Below are 21,890 nucleotides of genomic sequence, written 5' to 3'. Positions count from 1 at the left end.
TTCATTATATTCCTCTTTCAACGTTCTAATAATTTAAAATTTTTTGAAATAAAAAGTTAAAAAGTTGCTCAAAAAACTGCCTAAAAAGTTTCCATAACCTCTGTCACTCTTTGGGGCTTATCCACAATCACAGTTTTAAAAATATATACATAACCATAAAAGAATAAAAGATATATTCTCTAAGAATGCTATCATAAAATTGAGAAGGGAGGAAAATACAAATTGGCATTTGGTGCCAAATTTGGCATGAGACTTAGGAAGGAAGTAGCTACAAAGAAATATGATTAAGGCTCCAGGTTGGGGGTAGGGGAGAAGACTGGCCATCCAAGACATAAACTAAACCCACATAGTAAACTGTTACTGCAAAACAGAGAGACACTGATTTCGTCTGAGGTAGCAAGGGAAACTAGCAAAGGGTTCTTCCTCTGTTGCAGAAGGAAATAGTCTGAGACAGCAAGACTGAACCAATAAGACAGTTATATGTTTGAGAAAAGCAGTCTCTAAGGGCTTTAACAAGTGTAGTAAGGTGAGGAAATGTGCTTCATATCAAATTTTATGTTTTACTTAAACATAAAATCTCGGTACCCCAGTGAAGAATAAAACAATCCATTTAAAACCTACAGGGACACCTGGGTGGCTCAGTGGTTGAGCGTCTGCCCCTTTGGCTTGGGTCATGATCCCAGGGTCTTGGAGTTGAGTCCCACATTGTGTTCCCCATGGGGAGCCTGCTTCTGCCTATGCCTCTGCCTGTCTCTGTGTGGAAAAGTATGGCAGGACTATTAACTCAGATTCTTCAGTATATCCAATGTTTGGAGACAAAAAGGAAGGCTCTCACTGCTTTAGATTTAGATTTAACAAGCAGATCAAACATAAGTTATTTCAGAGACATTAATGAAATCTGAATATTAGACATTGGAAATTACAGAATTACCTTTGTTCAATGTGACCATGATATTGTGGTTATGTGTGAAAATGCTCCTATTTTTTAGATATGCAGAAGAACAAAATGTCACAATATCTATAATTTACTCTAAAATAAAATCTAGCCAAAAAAAAAACAGATGAAGCAAAACAAAGAAACAAACAAAAACAGATTAAATAAATGTGGCATAATAATAACTGTTAAATCTAGGTATTGGGTATGTGAATTCATTGTATTATTTATTCTTCTTTTCTGGGTGTTTGAAATTTTTCACAGAACAAAGTTTGGAAAGTCTAAATGCAATGTGTATCCTGGATTAGATCCTGGAACATAATGTGGAAAAACTGATGAAATCTGAGAACCACCTGAAATTTTGTTAATGGTAATACACCAGGGCTAATCTTGCAGTTTTGACAAATGTACCTTAGTTATGAAATGTTATCAGGAAAACTGGATAAAGGGTATATGGGAACTCTCTCTCTCTCTGGGCTACCTCTGCAACTTCTCAATAAACCCAGAATTATTCCAAAATGAAAAGGTTAATTTATTTTTAAGTTAGAAAAGAAACAACTAAACAAACAAATGAATAGAGAGCACCTGGGTGGTTCAGTCGGTTAAGCAGTTAAGCTAAGCATAAGACTCTGGCCCAGGTCATGAATCCGGGGTCCTGGGGTGGATGCATCACATCACATCACATCTGGCTTCCTGCTCAGCTGAGAACCTACTTCTCCCTCTCTCTCTGCCCCAATGCTCGTGCTCACTCATGCGCTCTCTCTCAAATAATAAATGAAATCTAAGAAAAAAAAGGCCTAGTAAAGCACTCAAACATACTTATAAAAGTCTTCATAGTACCGTCCCTTGTGATCCTGTCGAATTGAGGCTCGGTTTATTTCAGGAAATTCATCTGAAAAAGAAAACAACACACGTAGATCAGAGTGAGAAGAGAAATTCAGTTTCTCTGCTCCCTCTTCTGGGTTGAAAATTTGCAACACTAAAACAAATGAACAAATGAACAAATGAATGAATGAATGAATGAATAAAATTAAGTATCAGGTTGGCTTTAAGATGAATCATGGGCCACAGACTTCATCCATCCACTAATGGACTGTTTTCCTTTTTACCCTGTGCTCATAACAGAAAACGTGGGCAAGATGAGCACTGCAAAGGGAAAGTTATAAGGAATGGGTGGCTAGCTTAATAATAAAGAACTATAAGAGAAAGACTTACTCACCAAGAGATTTTGCATCATAAAAAGTTCTAGAAAATAGGACCACTGTCACTTCATGACTACAGTTCTTCTCCTAGGAATGAGTAGAGAAAAAGGTTCACGTTTATTTTATTCACTTCACGATGAAGGGGCCTACATTAACATAATATTCCCAATTTTAGGAGGCTCAGTGGCAGCACACTATATTGGATGATGTCACATAATTATAGGTTGCATAATTCAGTGAACACAGCACTGCTGGAATGAGAAGATCTGGACTGAGTTCTGGCTCTGAAATTTACCACTACGTGACTTGGACAAGTTACCTATAGTCCCCGGAATCCAAAAGTGCTTTAAAAACAGGAAATCACCAGTAAGTATTGGGTCACTATCTCCTAGCACTTGATTCAGCATGAACTAGATCACCCTAGGGTCAAAGGATCATGGTATTTATACCTGCTTTACGGTGTTTTAAAAATTTCTTCGCAACAGTAGTTTAGGAAACAAGAAGAGAATCCATGCTAGTGGATGTGAGACTCAAATACATCCCCACATCCTACCACTGTTAAAAAAATGAGGCTTGGGAACTGCTTAAAGAAGCAGGAGTTGAAGCCAAAGCACTGAAGTACCTTTGGATTGGAATAGGGACTAGTGAGAATGAACATTTCCATAGTCTGGAGATCAACGTTCTGGAAAGAGGGTGTTTACAGATGGCATGAAATCTGGCTTGCATCGGTGAGCCAACAAGCCCAGTTTCAGTTCCTCCCAGATCTTCGAAGATGAGAGCCTACACTGACCATCTCTAACCCACCATACTCACTGACTACACAATTCAGCATTCACCACGTAGGGTATATATACAACATGAAATACATGACACCACCTTACTTTCCCCCATGGATGTATCATAAGTGGACAGAAATTCCTAAATACAAGCCACATAGCACCAAGAGGAGAGTGCTAGGAAAGAGCAGATCTTCATTAGCCACCAAATAATGTACTGGATACCCAGTGCTCCAAACTCAACTCCAAATTTATGTGATTTTGGTATAAGTAATACATAGAAAAAAAAATGCCTTACAACGGGCTGGTGTGGGCATATGAGCCTCTCAACTCATGTAATGATGAGGATACCATTCAATAGGTGATATGGCCTGGGGTTATAAAAATACAGACAGGACAGCACAGAGGTTATGACCTCAGGCTAGCTCTCGGTAAATGGATGGCACCAGATTAGAATCTTCATTCTGCTTTAACATACTGTTAATCATGGGCAAGTTATCCAACCTCTTTAAGCTGTACTTTCTCTGTATAACAGGGGCAAGAGGATTAAGAGAGAGAATGTGGATAAAACACTTATCAAGATACCTAGTATGGCAAAATACTCAATAAATGTTAACTAGGACTACTACTACTACTACTACTATTACTCCCACCATCACTATATTTTGGGCTCTGAAATGAATTCATAAACTCCCATATCCAATCCTGCTGTCCACGGTTCTAGCTTTAACTTATTAGATAGGAGGTATAAAGAATAAACAACCTTCACCAAACATCCTTAAATCAATAGAGTGGTTATAGGAAGTTATTTTCATTCATTTTCAAGCTCCTGCTTTAAGATCAAGATCTTGGGACACCTGGGTGGCTCAGCGGTTTGGCACCTGCCTTCGGCCTAGGGTGTGATCCTGGAGTCCCAGGATCGAGTCCCGCATTGGGCTCCCTGCATGGAGCCTCCTTCTCCCTCTGCCTGTGTCTCTGCCTCTCTCTCTCTCTCTCTCTATCCCCGCACTGGGCTCCCTGCATGGAGCCTGCTTCTCCCTCTGCCTGTGTCTCTGCCTCTCTCTCTCTCTGTCTCTCAGAAATAAATTTTTTTTAAAAAATCTTAAAATAAAATAAAGATCTTGATTTTAAAATATAAAATCCTAAGAATGAAGTCCTATAAACTAATGACTGAGTCTAACCCAAATCCCTCCCCAACATCTAATTACATATATCCACTCACAGAATCTTGGGTTAGGGGACATCTAAGGGGCAACTCAGCCAGACTTGAACTGAAGGTTTTCACAGTCCCAATACTGAAATGGCCATTATGTGGTCCAAGGTAATCATTATTCAGCCCCTACTCACCAAACTTCAGGTGCTGTACTCAGTCAAAAAGGACTGATCACTGTTAAGCCTCATAACTGCAGAAGACTCTGGGCTCTTCTGCTTATTCCAGCATGTCCCTTCACCAAACTGCTCCTGGATGCTGTACTCTTCTTTCCTCAAATGCTCCCTGGCTTTGATCATACTGGTCTCTTGCTTGAGAATCTTTAATAACTCCCACACTTCTGTCAAGTCCAAACTACCTGTCTTGATGAGACCCTATCCTTCTAATCCATCTCATTACTTAATTATTTTCCACATAAACTCCCTGTGAAGTGCCAAGACCACACCCCACTCTCACACCTGTCTAAATCTTTTTCCTCAAACTGTTCATCTGATACACCCTCTCCATCTTTCTTTCCAACCATCCAAACCTTCTTCAGCCTTCCAGGCCCAAATTCAAAGGTAAATAAAATTCCAAGCCCTAAAGCACACGGTTTGCTATTGTTTCAAATACGGAGATACAAGCTCCCTAGCAGGTCTGTAAGTTTTCTGGGGGCAAGCATTGTATTTCTACTTCTGTACCCTTCAGAGCTGAAGGATATTGCTCCTGTGTTGCTAAGGAAGATGGGACTTAGATTCAATTGAGACCAGGATCCTATTGAGACCTTATTATGTATAGATGCACACCTTGTGAGGCAGGAACTATTATTACCTCCATTTTACAGAAAAGAGAATAGGGGCCCAGAGAGACTGACTACTCCAAGATTAAAAAAAAAAAAGGAAAAAAGGAAAAATAAAGCAAATCAGAGTAGAATCGTAATTTTAAATTCAGTCTGCTTTTACCCAAACTCCATGCTCTTTCCCACCATATAATGTGACCTCAAATAGCTTTCCAATTTAGGTCTTTGATCCATCTTGAGTTAATTTTTTAAAAGACAGATTATTGTTTATTTATTTATTTATTTATTTTCAAGAGAGACAAAGAGCATTCAAGTGAGGGGAGGGGCAGAGGGAGAGAAGCTGATTCCCTGCTGAGTAGCGAGCTGAACACAGGGCTCCATATCACAACTCTGAGATCATGACCTGGGCCAAAATCACAAGTCAGATGCTTAACCAACTGAGACACCCAGGTACCCCATCTTGAGTTAATTTTTGTATATGGCTATGAAGTGAGAGTCCAAATTCATTCTTTTCCATTTGGACACTCAGTTGTTGACTCAGAACCATTTGTTGAAGAGACTATTCTTTCCCTCATGAATGGACCTGACATCCTTGTCTAAAGTCAACTGACCATGGATGTATGGATTGATTTCTGTACTCTCAACTCTATTCCATTGATTTATATATCTATCTTTAAGCCAGGACAACGCTGTTTTGACTACGTTAGCTTTGTAGTAAGTTCTGGAATTAGAAAGTAAGAGTCCTCCAACTTTGCTATTCCTTCTCAAGGTTGTTTTGGCTATAAGGATCCCTTGCAATTCTACATAAATTTTAGAATCAGTTTTTCCATTTCTGTGGAAAAAAAAAAAGGCCATTGAGATTTTGATAGGAACTGAACTATAGTTTGTTTTGAGTAGTATTTCCACTTTCACGATATTAAGCCTTCCAATCTATGATCATGGGTTGTTTTTCATTTATTTATATCTTTGTTAATCTATTTCACCAAGGTTTTATAGGTTTTAGTATACAAATCATGCACCTCCTTGGGTAAATATTCCAAAGTATTTGATTCTCTCTGATGCTCTTGTAAATGGAATTTTTTTTAAAATAATTACCTTTTTAAAATTTGGTTGTTTTTAAATTTCCTGTTCAGACTGTTCATCACTGATGAAACACTGATTGTGTGTGTGTGTTGATTTTGTACCTTGCAACTTTGCAAAATCCATTTATCAGCTCTAACAGTTTTTTGTGGATTTTTTTAGGATTTTCTACATATAAGAATTCATCTGTGCACAGAAATAGTTTTACATATTCTTTTCCAATACAGATGCCTTCTATTTCTTTTTCTTCCCTAGTTATTGTGCACTAGAAGTTCCAGTACAACACTGAATACCAGCAGTAAAAGCAGGCATCTTTACCATGTTCCTAAATCTTAAAGGGGAAATTTTCAGACTTTCACCATTTAGTCTGATGTCAGCTGTGGGTTTTCCACAAATGACCTTTATCATGTTGAGGTGGGGATCCCTGGGTGGCGCAGCGGTTTGGCGCCTGCCTTTGGCCCAGGGCGCGATCCTGGAGACCCGGGATCGAATCCCACGTCAGGCTCCCGGTGCATGGAGCCTGCTTCTCCCTCTGCCTGTGTCTCTGACTCTCTCTCTCTCTCTCTCTGTATGACTATCATAAATAAATAAAAATTAAAAAAAAAAAAAACAATTTATCATGTTGAGGTGGTTAAAGCAATGTAAATATAAACTTTTATCAATTTAGGCTTTACTTAAGATACTTTAATTAAAGAGGTTAATAGGGACTCCTGGGTGGCTCAGTGGTTGAGGGTCTGCCTTTGGCTCAGGGCGTGGTCCTGGGGTCCCAAGTTCAACTCCCACATCAGGCTCCCTCAAGGAGCCTGCTTCTCCCTCTGCCTATGTCTCTGCCTCTTTCTCTGGGTCTCTCATGAATAAATAAATAAAATCTTAAAAAACAAAAAGGCAGCTTACTATAAATAGTGTATTTCTAAAATCTGCAATGAGTAATATTTATACAATGAGATTTAGTGCATAAGAAACATACCTTCCACTTGGTAAAGAGATCAGCAAGGAAACCATTCACAGCTTTCTCAAAATATAGATCCCCTGAAAAGCAACAATGAGAAGAGGGTGAAGATTATCTTTATTTCTTGTTTATAATATCTTCTCTCAGTAAAGTAGCAGGAATAGGACCAAAGACAAGGTGGATTCTGCTATATCTTAAAACAAGATCATAAAAGCCAGATGTATAAAAGTAGTTTATAGACTTTCTAGACTTTCTAATTGAGCCAAATTTAATATTTGCTTCACTCTGTAGACGCTGTGACTCTAAGGTAAAAGCCAAGATTGAAAATACTTTGATGACTGAAAAATGCAGTGTCAACTTCAGAATGAGAGACCCATCTAACCCCTAAATGTGCGTATTTTCACAGTGATGCTTAAAGTTGGTTAGAAGATGACCCTGGGCATTCACCGAATTATCAGCTGCAGGTCCTGCTGTTCTTGAGTGACCCTGATGACCCATAACAGAAATTAGTTTGTAATTTTGCTAACCACAAATTTGAAATACATGTACTGTATGTACATATGACTGGTGTGTTGGACACTGTAACCACATCTCATAGCAGCCCTCTACTCATTACATAGTAACTCTAATAAAATAAGACAAACATGAAGATTTCTGTGAGTGATAGGAAGAGAAATGAACGATATCAAACAAAGTATTGGTTCCTAGGCATCGAGTGACTTTATGACCTTCCAACCTGTACATGTAGAATGATTAAAGATCTGAGAAGTCAGATTTTCCATTACGGGAATTCCAAGTAAATATATATATGTAAAATATTTACCTTCTATTTATTTTGGCATTTGACGATTTGTAAAGATCTTATGACACATTTTTAGAGAATGTCAGTAGCTTACTATAAAATGATACCAACTTAGGGGAAACCAGAAATGTCTATCCAGTGAGAGCTTCAACCAGCACTTAAGAACAGTACCATAAATATCGAAATCCCACATTTCACAGCTCATCTGAATAAATATGTAAACCATAGCCGACGTAGAACGGAACACCACCTGAAATAAACAAAAACGTAGTTGCATTAAGAAGCAATGATGCATGGAATTTCAGGTGTGCTAAATGAAAAAAGTTCTGGAGATACATTTCATAACAATGTAAATGTAAATGTACTTAACCCTACTGAACTGTATACACTTTAAAATGGTTAAGACAGGGGTGCCTGAATGTCTCAGCCAATAAGTGTCTGACTCCTGATTTCAGTTCAGGTCCTGATCTCACGGTCTTAAGATCAAGCCCCCCCTCATGGGGCTCTGCACTGGGCTTGGAACCTGCTTGAGATTCTCTCTCTCCCCTCACTTAGCCACTCCCCCAACTCACTCTTGCTCTCTCTAAAAATAAAATGAAATAAAATAAGGTAAAATAGGGCAGGCCTGGTGGCTCAGCGATTTAGCGCCACCTTTGGCCCAGGATATCATCCTGGAGACCTGAGATCGAGTCCCACATCAGGCTCCCTGCATGGAGCCTGCTTCTGCCTCTGCCTGTGTCTCTGCCTCTCTCTCTCTGTTTCTCATGAATAAATAAATAAAATATTTTTTAAAAATAAGGTAAGATAAAATTAAATAAAATGTTAAGACAGGGTGGGGGACCTCGCTGGCTCAGTCAGTAAAGCCTGTGACTTTTGAGCTTGGGGTTGTAAATTTGAGCCCCTCATTGGATGTATGGATTACTTAAAAACAAAATCTTAAAAAACAAATAAAATATTGTATATGTTTTTTACCATCCCGCCCCCCCCAAAAAAAAAAACAATGATGAAAGATTTTTCTTGATTGTGACATGAGACTTCTAAAAGCAAGCTTCATCCCTGGCATCATAAGTCATGAAGAGAAGATCTTGTCCCCACCCTCTAGAAGCTTATGGTAGAGGATTAAGACATGCAAAAGACTGCACCATATACAAACATTCCATGAAGGTTCCCGTAAGAAACGTAGGAGAAGGGCAGTAAAGCTACCCAGGAAAGTCAAGAAAACCTCATTATGAATGCAGAATTTGGACTAAGACATGCCAGTTGATAAGCTGCCAGTCTAATAAATTCTAAATTATAATTCACATCATACATGCCCTTCACTCAGACTACCTCAAGGAACCAGGAAGGCTTCCCAGAAGCAAAGTAGCCTGAGACTAGTATAGAGGGATGGATGAGTAGCTTGTAAGGGGAGAAGGCAGGATCCTAATGCTCCAGGCAGGAGAGAGCAGTATGTGCAAAGACACGGAGGAAAGAGAGAATATGGCATGTTTGAAGAATAGCAAATGGTTTCCAAGGGCAGGACAGGGTAAAGCGAGGGAACATACGGGAAAAGAGATGAAATGATGGAGAAGCCTGGGTGGCTCAGCGGTTTAGCACTTGCCTTCAGCCCAGGGCGTGGTCCTGGAGACCTGGGATCAAGTCCCAAGTCAGGCTTCCTGCATGGAGCCTACTTCTCTCTCTGTGTCTGTGCCGCTCTCTCTCTCTCTCTCTCTCTCTCTCTCTCTCTGTTTTTCTCTCTCTCATGAGTAAATAAATAAAATCTTTTTAAAAATAAATTAAAATAAATTAAAAAAAAAAAAAGAGATGAAATGAGCTCCAGACTCCACTACCTCCCCAGGTTTCTATACTCAGAAGTCCAACAGGTATCTCACATTTTTTTTCAATTCCTATTCCTCCCAAATATCTCCTCCCCAGTCTACCCCACCTCAAAAATGACACCACCATCTGTCTATCAACCTGATCAGTACTCTTTCCTTCACTTCTCATATCCAATCCATCAGCATGTTTTGTGTACTCTACCCCAAAATGTATCTCAAGTCTGCCCACATCCCTCCATTGCTACAGTTCCTACCTTAGTCTATGCCACAGTTTCTATCCTCCTAACTTGTTTCTCTGCTTCTACCCTTGCCCCTACAAACAATGCACTATACAGAGCCAGAGAACTATAGGTGTCTATGCCACATCCTTTCTTCCTAAGTAATGAGAAGCTGATTCTATTCCATGAGGCAAGGGACCCAATCAAAAGACTAAACCTCTCAGCTTCCTGAGCAGCTACATGTGACTAAATTCTGGCCAGTAAGATGTTAACAGAAATGTCACATCCTGAAGCTGACATCACTGAAAGGTGTATCTCTCTTGTCTTTCTTCCCTTCCTCTCTCCTCTACTTAGAATATGAATGTGATTACAGCAGTTCCAGCTATACCACGGAAGCCCAGTCCTGAGGAAGGCAGAACAGAAGGACAAAATGAGTCTTAGATCACCAATAATTGGTGACAACTGCCATACCAGCCAGGAAGTCCCATGGACTTCTTTCACCAGAGAGAAAAAGTTTACTTTGGAGCATCAATTTGCCACTGTTACTTTGGGTTTTTTTTTGTTCAACAAAATCCAACTGAATGGCTCTCTGAACTTGGACCTAGCTTATGGTGACATGGCCAAACACATCATGAAGGTCAGAATCATGGGTAAATACAGCACCTGTTATGGTGTCTCCCTCAGGAGGATGGAGAAGGAATTTAAAAAAACAGCACACCAAGTACACATGCTCCTTCTGTGGCAAAACTAAGATGAAAAAAAACGAGCTGTGGGCATCTGACACTATGGTTCTTGCATGGAAACAGTAGCTAGTGGTGCCTGGACCTACCACCACTTCTTCCATCACAGTGAAGTGGGCCATAAGTGGATGAAAGGAATTCAGAGACCAGTAGAAGTTCCACCATTTGAAACATCACTAGCCTATAATAGGTTAACTTATGTAACAACAAGATCCAACTGGATGAATAAAATGGTCTTTTGAATGCATAATTTGGGAATCACTCCCCCACTTAAAATTCTTCAATGGATTCCAATTGTCCTTAGAACAAATTCTACACTGGCTGCAAGGACCTGAGTGAACTGGCTGCAACCAGTCCATGTTCCCACCGACATCATTCACCTTTTCATCTCCTATACTTCTACTACACTGTCCTCTCACAATTGTTTCCTCTACCTGGAAAAGCTCTTTGCCTCAACCTCCATATACTGGCTAAATTTCACCTTTCTGGCATTTTCTCAGACGCCTCCCTGTCCACCTCTGTAAAGAAGATCTGTTATTCTCTATCACAACATTCTGTTTCCCTAAGAATGTTTAATTTATCTCATTTGTTTACTAAGGCCACCTTCAGTTAATCGTTCTTATTAACCAATTAATTTCCTTTGAAGTACTCATCATAATCTGCAATTACATTTATGAACTTATATCTACTCTGTGTAGATACAAGCTCTGGGTATCTGCTTATATCTGTCTCCTCATTAGGGTATAAGCTCTTTACCAGGAGGGATCTCATCTGTGCTGCTCACTCACGCATCCCCATTGAATGAGAATTCCCCACTTTGAATTCCCCTCTAGAATGAAGGATGTTCATGGATAATGTTCTGCATTATAAATGAGGTTGAAGAGGTAACCACATGTCAAATTATCATGGTCTTTGTAAATCATGCTTAAGAGTGGATTTCTAGGAAAAGCAAAATAAGATCACTATAAAATAACAGTTTGGGGATCCCTGGGTTGCTTAGCGGTTTAGCATCTGCCTTTGGCCCAGGGCGTGATCCTTGGAGTCCCGGGATCGAGTCCCACATCAGGCTCCCCGCATGGAGCCTGCTTCTCCCTATGCCTGTGTCTCTGCCTTTCTCTGTGTGTATCTCTCATAAATAAATTTTTTTAAAAAATTGTGCCCACTAGAGCTGCAAAAACCTTAAAAATCTAACACCAAATGTTGAAAAAAATGAAAAGAATAGGAGATTTTATGTTGTTACTAGGGATATAGACTGGTCCAAAAACTTTGAAAAATAATTTGCCATTATCTTACCTATGGCCCACATATTCCTAATTATAGATTAAAAACATATATATAGGGGGGCACCTGGGTGGCACAGTTAGTTCAGTGTCCAACTCTTGGTTTCAGCTAGGGTCATGATCTGAGTCATGAGATCAAGCCATGTGTTGGACTCTGTGCCTGGGGCAGAGTCTGCTTGGGACTCTTCCTCTTCCTCTGCCCCTCCCTGCTGCTCTCTCTCTCTCTCTCTCTCAAATAAATAAATAAATAAATAAATCTTTAAATATATATATATAGAGAGAGAGGCGCCTGGGTGGATCATTTGGTTAAGTGTCAGACTTTTGATTTCAGCTCGGGTCATGATCTCAGTGTTGTAAGATGAAGCCCTGCATCAGACTCTGCACTCAGTGGGAGTTGCTTGAGATTCTTTTCCTCTCCCTTTCCCTCTGCTCCTTCCCCTACTCACACACCTGCACTAGATCTTTCTCAAATAAATTAATCTTTAAAAATAATAATAATAAACACATATACATACATATATATAGTATCAGGTACAAAAAAAGCTAACTAAAATGGACTACATGTATTTTTTTTTCACTTTTATAAAGCTCAAAAATAAGTGAAACGAATAATATACTGTTTAGGTAAAACACATATATATTAACACTACATAAACAGGAAAAAATACAAAAAAAGAATTGAGATAGTGGTTACCTATAAAGGCAAATGGTTCTCAACTAGAGGCAAGTTTGCTCCTCCAGGAGGCACTTGGTAATGTCTAGAGACATTTCTGTTTATCATGACTTGCAGGGTACTACTGGTATCTAGTGCACAGAAGCTAGGGATGCTGTTAAATGTCCCATAATGTGTAAGACAGCCCCCCCCATCACATTATTGCTATTTTGGACCAAGTAATTCTTTGTTCTGGAGATTTTCCTTATACTCTGTATCATGTTTAGCAACATGCTTCACAAAATCCTGGCTGTAACACACAAAAATGTCTCCAGACATTGCCAAAAAACCCCTGTGGAAGCCAGATTACTCCCTGTTCAAACCACTGCTCTCAAAGGAGCAGGGGACGAGAACAAGGAAAAACAGACAGGTGGTTTCACCAGCATGGGTAATGTTTACAGCTGTTCATTTTGGATTTTTCAAACCAGAATAGAGAGCCAAAGAGGGGATTCCTTTGCAAAGGTTTCTGTTCATATTTACTAACTGCAATTCTTCTCCTGAGTTTAACTTTTGCTATGCATCAGCAGGCATTGAAGTCTGAAAGCTAGATACTATAGCTATGGTTCAGACTTCTTTCAGAAAAGAAAACAATGATCGACTGCAAACTATAGAGATCCAACTGTAAGACATTAGAATTCCAAGAGTCCTTGACAAATATTACAATATTATCTACCTGGATGGATAGTATCCACCAGGAGATTATCAGGTTTTTGCTTTTTTTTCTGTCTTATTGTTGGTTTCAGGACTCAGATGTAATCATATGAAGAAACAAAACCAAGGGACGCCTGGGTAGCTCAGCGGTTGAGTACCTGCCTTTGGCTCAGGGCGTGATCCCGGACTCACGGGTTCAAGTCCCACATCGGGCTCCTTGCATGGACAAGAAGCCCACTTCTCCCTCTTCCTGTGTCTCTGCTTTTCTCTATGTCTTATGTCTCTCATGAATAAATAAATAAAAATAAAATCTTTAAAAAAAAAAAAGAAACAAAACCAAAAGGCATTTTATTAATCTCACCCTGGTATCTTCACTGATATAACCACACATGACTTTCTCATTCTTGACCCACAGCTCACCAGCCTGTGCCCTGAAAAACACACACACACACGAGTTATTACAAGTCTTATATAAAACACAAAGAAACAGGGATGACTTCAGGGTGGCTCACTGTACTCTGATACTTATCCCCAAATGACCTGCCCAGTTATAAATTTCCTTCCAGAGAGAATGTCATGAACAGATTATACAACATAAAGAATTCTCAGAGTGTATTGAATTTTGAATTTGTATGACATTCTTAATCTGGGAGTCCATAGGCAACATGCAAGTCTCAGAAAGGGCTTCAGGAATCCATGAATCCTCTGAAACCGTGCAAAGTTTTCCAGGCAGAGAATTACAGTTTTTGTCAAATCTCAAAGGGTCCATGTCACAAAAACAGGAAGGATTGACAAACAATTTTGCTAATCCTAGTTTTGATATGATGAGTTTCAACGGAAATAAAATCCATCTTACTATCAGGATTAGAAGACAAGCAGTCAAGAGGAATGTAGGGCCAGAGTCCCTATTCAATGGAGGCCATTCTGTGGAAAAATTCTCATGGCAACTTGATATTACACTTTGGGGGCTTAATGTCTTTTCTTCTGAAATTTATTAAGGGCATAAAATGAATAGCACAGTTCAAAGAGCAGAGCCTTCTGAGCTGACCAGCCTTGACTGGAACTAGTCTCGGCAGGAATCTCAGTTCTGAGGGTCATTTAACTAGCTGAATGGTCATAGGGAAATAACTCTGAGGCCCAGCACCCTTATCTTAAAAAAAGGAAATAATGAAATCCACTTTATAGAGCTGTCCTAAGAATTAAACCAGATACTGTGGAGAAATTGTTCGGGACAGTGCTGGGATAGAAGGTTCTAGAGTTAAGAGTACTAGCAGCTATTTGTATTAAGAGTATTAGTGGCTACTTATATTAGCAAGAACTGTAACAATGGTAAATATTAATACAAAATGCTATCCTGGAGAGGGGTAGCTGTTATCTGAGGACCTTGTAATCATCCCTCAACCAACCACTCAAGCCCTTCTCTTCTAGCAACCCCAATGCAAATTCCTGCCTGGCCCTAAGCAATCAGTCCTCATAAAAAAGAAGAAAAGATAAAATCAAAGCAAGGAAAATGCCGTGTACCATGAGTCACAGCTCAGACTACCTGAGAAACACTGGACAATCAGTCAGCCTTGCTGGCCCTCCCTCCTATCTGTAAAATGAAGAAAGCTGGACCAAGCCCATATTTTGTTTTGCTTTTAAATATGCTTCCCAGCTCTGCTTTCACCAAAAGTGCTACCTCTTGGTACTCCTTTGCCCAAGTGTGTCTGTGAGTGGACAACTCCAACAAGCTTAACTGAGAAGAGACTTCTGTTTCTTTAACATAAGGAAGGATTCAATGTTCCCATGATCTCTGAGTTCTATTAGCACAAAGTACTCTGCATACAGGCCACTAAATACCAGATTATCCCGACCTCTAAAATGAGCTCATTGTTACCACACTAACGTACCAATTTCTGCTAGTATGTACAGACAAAGTAGTGTTAGAAAATCTGAGCTTAAATTAGCATCTCCACTGTCTGTGGAGGTCAAGCCACAATCTTTCTGAGCCAGTTTTTTAAAAAGCAGTAAATGTGGTTAATAAGAACCCTGCCCCATCCATCTTCTACAGCTCTTGGGAAGATCCAGTGAGATATTGTAAATGAGAGGATTTGGTGAACTGTGAACCAGTTATTATTCCAACGTAAATGGTTCTTTATAAAACACACAATCACAGAAAATGCCATCTTAACCTTTGCTCCTAAACCTAAAATCTGCCCTTACCCAAATGGGAACTGAAAATGGCCCTGAGGTAGCTTCTCCTCTCTTTTCTGGTGGTTCAAGGGAAGAAAAACTACCAGTGACAGATTCAAAATATCCATCCTCCAGGACAAAGCCCAAGAGTGCACATGGCTCCCTGCATGAAAGGCAGAATGGGGGACACCTGGGTGACTCAGTGGTTGGGCATCTGCCTTTGGCTCAGGTGGTAATCCTGGGGTCCAGGGAATGAGTCCCACATTAGGCTCCCCGCAGGGAGCCTGCTTCTCCCTCTGCCTAGGTCTTTGCCTCTCTGTCTCTCATGAGTAAAAAATAAAATCTTAAAAAAAAAAAAGAGGCAGAATGACACACTGCCAAGCCCTGAGGATGAAGGAGGAAACCTGATGGGTACTAGTCCTTGATTTATGTAGGAGTGTGGGCAGGGCATTTTTTCTCCCTTTTCTATGGAGCAAGCTGTTGTGGGTCAGTGATCTCCACTAACCTTTACAGCTAAATTTCATCATTCTGTGAATACAAAGTTAAAACAAATGCAAAATATAATACCTGTAGTGTTATCTGCATAACACACCTTGAATAAACCTAAATGTCTAACAATGGCAGACAAGCTAAGTAAATTATTATGTATCCAGACAAAAGAATATCATGGCACCATTAAAATCATGTTTACAAGGAGTTTTAACTTCACAAATGCTTATAAGCTTTTAAGTGGAAACAAAGGATACAAGATAGTACACACTATCATCTACGTAAAAATACATGCATGTATGCATAATTTATGAATAATTTTAAAAATATATAAAAAGGGTGCCTGACTCAGATGACAGAGCATGTGACTCTTCATCTCTGGGTTGCGAGTTCAGGCCCCACTTTAGGCATGGAGGTTACTTAATTTTCAAAAATTTCAAAAAAGAAAAGAAAATACTGAAAGGTTACACTAAAATTTAATAGTAGTTATCTGTACACAGTTGGCTTATATTCCATTGTAAATTTTCTTCTTTTTTTTAAAGATTTTATTTATTTATTAGAGACAGGGAGAGAGGGAGGGAGGGAGAGAGAAGAGAGAGGAGAGAGGAGAGAGGGAGAAGCAGGCTCCATGCAGGGAGCCCGACGTGGGACTCGATCCCGGGTCTCCAGGATCACGCCCTGGGCTGAAGGTGGCGCTAAACTGCTAAGCCACCAGGGCTACCCCAGCTTTCTTCTTTTTTAAAAAAGATTTTGTTTATTTGAGAGGGAGTATGTGAGCATGCGGGGAGGGGTGGCTGTGCAGAGGGAGAGGCAAACTTCCTGCTGAGCTGGGATCAGAGCCTGAGGAGAAGGCAGATGCGTAACCGCTGAGCCACCCAGGTGCCCCAAGTTTTCTTCTTTATACTCTATTATCCAAATGTCTTATTTTTTTTTTCAAATAATGAAAATAGAGTTTTTGGGTTTTTTTTTTTAACAATATATAAAATCATGTATACTATATTATCTCAAGTCAAAGTGGGGAGGATAGAGAGGAAGACAGAATATTTTGGCAGAACTGTGTCAAAATGTTAATATTGGCTGATTCTGAGTAGAAATATTGTTTATTTTTTCTGCTTCTTTATTCTATTTTGCAAACTGCCTACCTAGAGCAACTAATACTCAGTATATGCCCAATATCTAGCACATGATAAACAAGTGGTACTTGGTACTAATTCTATAATTAGGAAAGACATTTTAAGAGAATGGCCACCACAGAATCAGACTCAAGTCAGAGAAGATCCCAGAAGATCTCTGAGGTATGGAAGATCTAGCAGGAAAATACCCAAACTGGGTATATTAATGGGCTCTAACTGTGACTCTCCACACTAGTCTGTCTTCTTCTGGACAGCTGAGAAGTCAGGGCCAGAAATTATTCAGTGCTGCTCCCTCTGGAGTGTGAGTCAGAAAAAAAAAATTTTTTTTTAAGTAAAAAAAGAAACCTTAGCTAGTCAGCAGTCCCAAAACTCTATCTGGAAAAAAATGAGATCTCTTCATGATGAGATCAAATAAACAAGGTTTCTATGTTTTAAAAAAACAAAATGCTATTATTTAGGAGATAAGATTTTAGTGCAATATTTTTCTTTTAAAATTTTAATATTTTTAAAATTTTAATATTTTTAAAAATACAACCGCAGGGTTTATTTTTAACTTTTTTTTAAGATTTTATTTATTTATTCATGAGAGGCACAGAGAGACACAGACATAACAGAGGGAGAAGCAGGCTCCCCTCAGGGAGCCCAATGTGGGACTCAATCCTGAACTCCAGGATCACGTCCTGAGCCAAAAGCAGAGCTCAACCGCTGAGCCATTCAGGTATCACTAACATTTTGAAGAATATTTTGGGAATTTATTCAGAGAAAATCAAAATGTTTATATTTGAAGGAAAAATTATGTTTTAAAGGCAAGATTTCAAGGTAATGAAACTCTCATATATTCTTAAGTATTAACTAAATTACTGGGTAAAGAGGCTAAATTACAGAAAAATTCAATAATTATGACTTTATGTAAATAATGATTATCTTTTGTTACGTGAGGTCCACAGCATCTTTTCTTTCTTTCTTTCTTTTTTTAATTTGCATGCCTCCTTGTAGGAAAGAAAGTGACTTTTGATCCAGTGTAGGAAGACTATAAATAAGCCTTCCAGAGAAATAGTAAGACTGTGGTTTACATTTAACCATGAATGAGCAAAATATTAGGACATATCTTTAAAGTCTAAACTTTAACCCTGATGTTATATCAGGGTTTTCATTTCTATGTCTGGCACCATGTGGATATGGGCACTTGCAGAGAAAAACAAGAAATTTAAGAATGAAAGGTATCTGAGTGGGTTTCTAAACAAGGGCTCAGCTAACTATAGCCTGCCAAATCCAGCCCATCTCCTATTTTTATGTGGCCAACAGCTAGAATGGATTTTATATTTTTAAATGTCGAAAAAAAAAAAAAGAAGAATTTGTAACAGAGACCTAAGACCCATGTGGCCCAAAGTGTGAAATATTTACTCTCTGGTCCTTTACAGAAAAAGATTTTAAACCAACCATTTCATTTTGCAGAGGAGTAGACTCAGAGTCCCCCTGACCTGTCCAACTCACCCTGCTAATCACTGGTAGTGCAGGAGTAGATTATAGGTTTCCTGACTCCTGGCCAACCACTTTGGAGAGACTATGTTATACTGGAAAGTATGAATCTAGTTTGCATTTCTCGTTTTGCTCAAGGCTTAGTCACTTCTTGGGCTGTGCTTTAAAATATTTTGCTAAGATTTTTCAAAGACTCTTGACCTTCCAATTTTTGAACTATCCCCTTTTTGGGAAAAAAAAAATTAATCCTTTATCCTTTCTTCTCGTTAGGACCAGTAGTTCAGACCAATCAAATAGCCCTAATTGATGAAATGTTTTTTACAGACAGGATTCTGGCTAATAAAGGTAGAAGAAATGACTTCATTAGAATATCATCATCTTGCAACAATTATCAATTGGTGAAACCATTAAGTGAAAAGTTGATAGGGAACTTTTAGTGGACCAGACTACCTCACCAGAACCCACTGGTCAATCCTGGTGCTATTAAAAGTGAGTCAACCAGGGGCATCTGGGTGGCTCAGTTGGTTAAGTATCTGACTCTTGATTCCAGCTCAGGTCCTAGTCTCTGTCTTGGGATCCTGCCCCACACTGGGATCCACATTCAGCACAGAATCTGCTTGAGAGTCTCTATCGCTCTCCCTCTGGCCCTCCCCCTACTTGTTGGCACTCTCTCTAAAATAAATAAATAAAATCTTTTTTTAAAAAAAGAAATGAGTTAACCAAATGTAAACATGCTTGTGTTATACATGATAAATTTCAGGAAAAAAACTTTCTTCTAAGGAGAAGAATTTTTCATTATATACCTTTTTGCACTGTTTGAAGGCTTTACTCTGTGGACATTGTCCTTTTTGAATTAAAAGAAATTTCATTTTATTCTCTTCTTTATAAACAGAATTTTAGGAGTAATTTTAATAAAGCAAGGGCAGTGCAATATGGTTAAAAAGGCAGCAAATCAGGAACTACTGTGCTAGTCATTTTGTCTCTACAAGTTTATTTCTTCATCTGTGAAGTGAAAAGGTCTGATTAATTATATTTATCTCCAGCTTTTTCTAGTTCTAAAATTATGAGGCTATACCTCCTTTGTTACAGAATACCATGCAGCTTCAGCAACTTCCACTCGCCTTAAAACTACTATAGGGGTAGCCCTAGTGGCTCAGCAGTTTAGCACCACCTTCAGCCCGGGGCGTGATCCTGGAGACCTGGGATCGAATCCTGCATCAGCCTCCCTGCATGGAGCCTGCTTCTCCCTCTGCCTGTGTCTCTGCCACCGCCACCCCCCGCCCCGTGTTTCTCATAAATAAATAAAATCTTTAAAAAAAAAAAAAAATCTACTATAGTGCATTTTTGGGTTTTTTGGTTTGTTTTAGCAACAGCAATCTAACCTTTTAAGCTTTGGTGCATTTTATTATATGGATATCCCATGCCTCAAATGCCATATGTAGCCCAGTTACTGCACTAGATCCTACTCCCAGGTACTAGTTGAGAAGTCAATAGTGATGTAATATCTACCTGATGCCAGCAAATTCCACCTTCTGAGTGATATAGGCACATGTGCTGACCTAAAGGAAGATAGAGAGGCAGAGAATATGAGATTCAACAATACATCAAGGCCATAAAAGGTTACAAAGAAAGTCTCCTGCCTTTTTCATTTCTTCTAACAACCCAAGGTTCAATTAACATGGGAGTAATAGATTTACCCCATAAGCAAACCTGCTGGGGCAGGAATAACAGTAGGTTCTTAAGACTGTGACAAGTATAGACAATAAAGACCAAGTGGAAAATAAGTGCCCACTTTCATTAACACACTTATCTTCACATACGTTTGCATACGTATCTTTATTTACATACTTAATTACAGAACATTTATTTCTCATTTTAGCTCTCATTTTCTAGAATGGAGCCCTCCTCTATCCAATAAAAAATGAGCAAACATTTTTTTCTGAAAATATTCCCTGTATGGAAATTCTACCTATAATTTGTTGCTTTATCATGCTCAAAATGCCCAATAAGAATTTTCAGCACCAGGTCACAATTAACAGATCATTTTAAGTAGAAAATGTTAATTCAAAATAAATAAATCAGGAAAATGGGAGGAGAGTACAGCAAAAAGCAGTCTAACTGGGAAGCGACAAGATCTGGGTCAACCTGGTGTCAACCACTGACTATAATTTTTTAGTCTTGGGTAATCGCTGTCCTCTCAATCGCAGTTTTCACACCTATAAGTTAAGGGTAATAAATACCTGTCCATGGGGAGGTGACATGAACATATGAAAGCTAAAGTTCCATTCAACTGTAAAATAACAATTTCCCATTCGAATAAAAAGTGTGGAGTAAAAACCTATAAACAAGCAAAACAGAGCTCAGGAAAAAAAAGAAAAACTACAAAGAGAATGGAAGAAGATACACAAAGGGTTTACCATAATTATCTGTGATACTGGAATTAGAAATGATTTTATACCCTCTCCCTACTAAATCTCTACAAGGAACATAAATTATTCAACATAATGGGAAAAGTAACATACTTTCTTTTTTTTTTAAAACACATCTTACCAAACTTTTCTTTAATCGCCACATATCCCCACGGCCAATATATTGATCCTTAAAGGTTAATTCCACTAGGTCAAGGGTCACATCCTAAAAGGGATAATCAAACATACCTCTCTGTGTTACTCTGCCACACTTCATAGGCTTAAGATAATGTACACTCAGCATGAAGAAATCTTTAAGCAAACGAGAAAACTACTGGAAGAATATCTGATAACACAACACTAACAAAGCACGTCATCCTCCCAGAAAAGGCTTTTGAGTACAGATGATAAGTCTACAACAGATGCTACAGCAGCTGGATCATGAGTAAGTGCAAAGAGTACCAAAGAAATAATTATGCATTTAGTCTTAATTCTGGCACATGCACAGGACATTGAAATCTGTGCTTTATTTTCCCAGATAATGTCAATGATATATTTTAGACAATGATTTTTAACCTATTATAGCATCATTTCTCATTCCAGAAAAAAAAAAATGAGGACACACAGAGAAATTATAGCATCTTAATAGAAAATTTTACACTGACCTTGACATATACATACATATATATGTATATAGTTTTTTAGGAAAGCTTTTTAAAAAAAGGGTGAGGGCTTTAAACGCAACCTATAGAATACCTAGAATCTAAGTGACCTATATGTGACTACATATTTAATAGTTCAACACTATACTTAAATAACTCATTCCTTTTTTTTAAAGATTTTTATTTTTTTAAATTTTTTTAAAAAATTTTTAAAGATTTTATTTATTCATTCATGAGAGACAGAGAGAGAGAGAGAGGCAGAGACATAGGCAGAGGGAGAAGCAGGCTCCATGCAGGGAGCCTGACGTGGGACTTGATCCTGGGTCTCCAGGATCACGCCCTGAGCTGAAGGCGGCGCTAAACCGCTGAGCCACTGGGCTGCCCAATAACTCATTACT

The 21,890-nt window shown here is 38.8% G+C and overlaps 1 protein-coding gene across 19 annotated transcripts in view; it reads right to left on the bottom strand.

Moving 5' to 3' along the window:
* DEPDC5 (DEP domain containing 5, GATOR1 subcomplex subunit) overlaps positions 1 to 21,890 on the bottom strand; it is a 124,971-nt gene that overhangs the window by 96,560 nt on the left and 6,521 nt on the right. For all 19 annotated transcript variants that reach the window (XM_025985885.2, XM_072723305.1, XM_072723304.1 and 16 more), the window contains exons 6-12: positions 20,973 to 21,056; positions 19,932 to 19,981; positions 13,511 to 13,580; positions 7,903 to 7,981; positions 6,948 to 7,009; positions 2,154 to 2,223; positions 1,754 to 1,826 (exon numbers count right to left, since the gene is read on the bottom strand). In XM_025985885.2, the coding sequence (XP_025841670.2) occupies positions 1,754 to 1,826; positions 2,154 to 2,223; positions 6,948 to 7,009; positions 7,903 to 7,981; positions 13,511 to 13,580; positions 19,932 to 19,981; positions 20,973 to 21,056 (488 nt within the window). The remainder of the gene's footprint in view (positions 1 to 1,753; positions 1,827 to 2,153; positions 2,224 to 6,947; positions 7,010 to 7,902; positions 7,982 to 13,510; positions 13,581 to 19,931; positions 19,982 to 20,972; positions 21,057 to 21,890) is intronic.

This window comes from Vulpes vulpes, chromosome 10, assembly GCF_048418805.1.
Source record: "Vulpes vulpes isolate BD-2025 chromosome 10, VulVul3, whole genome shotgun sequence".
Classification (NCBI taxonomy): Eukaryota; Metazoa; Chordata; class Mammalia; order Carnivora; family Canidae; genus Vulpes; species Vulpes vulpes.
This window is presented reverse-complemented; position numbering and strand designations above follow the sequence as displayed.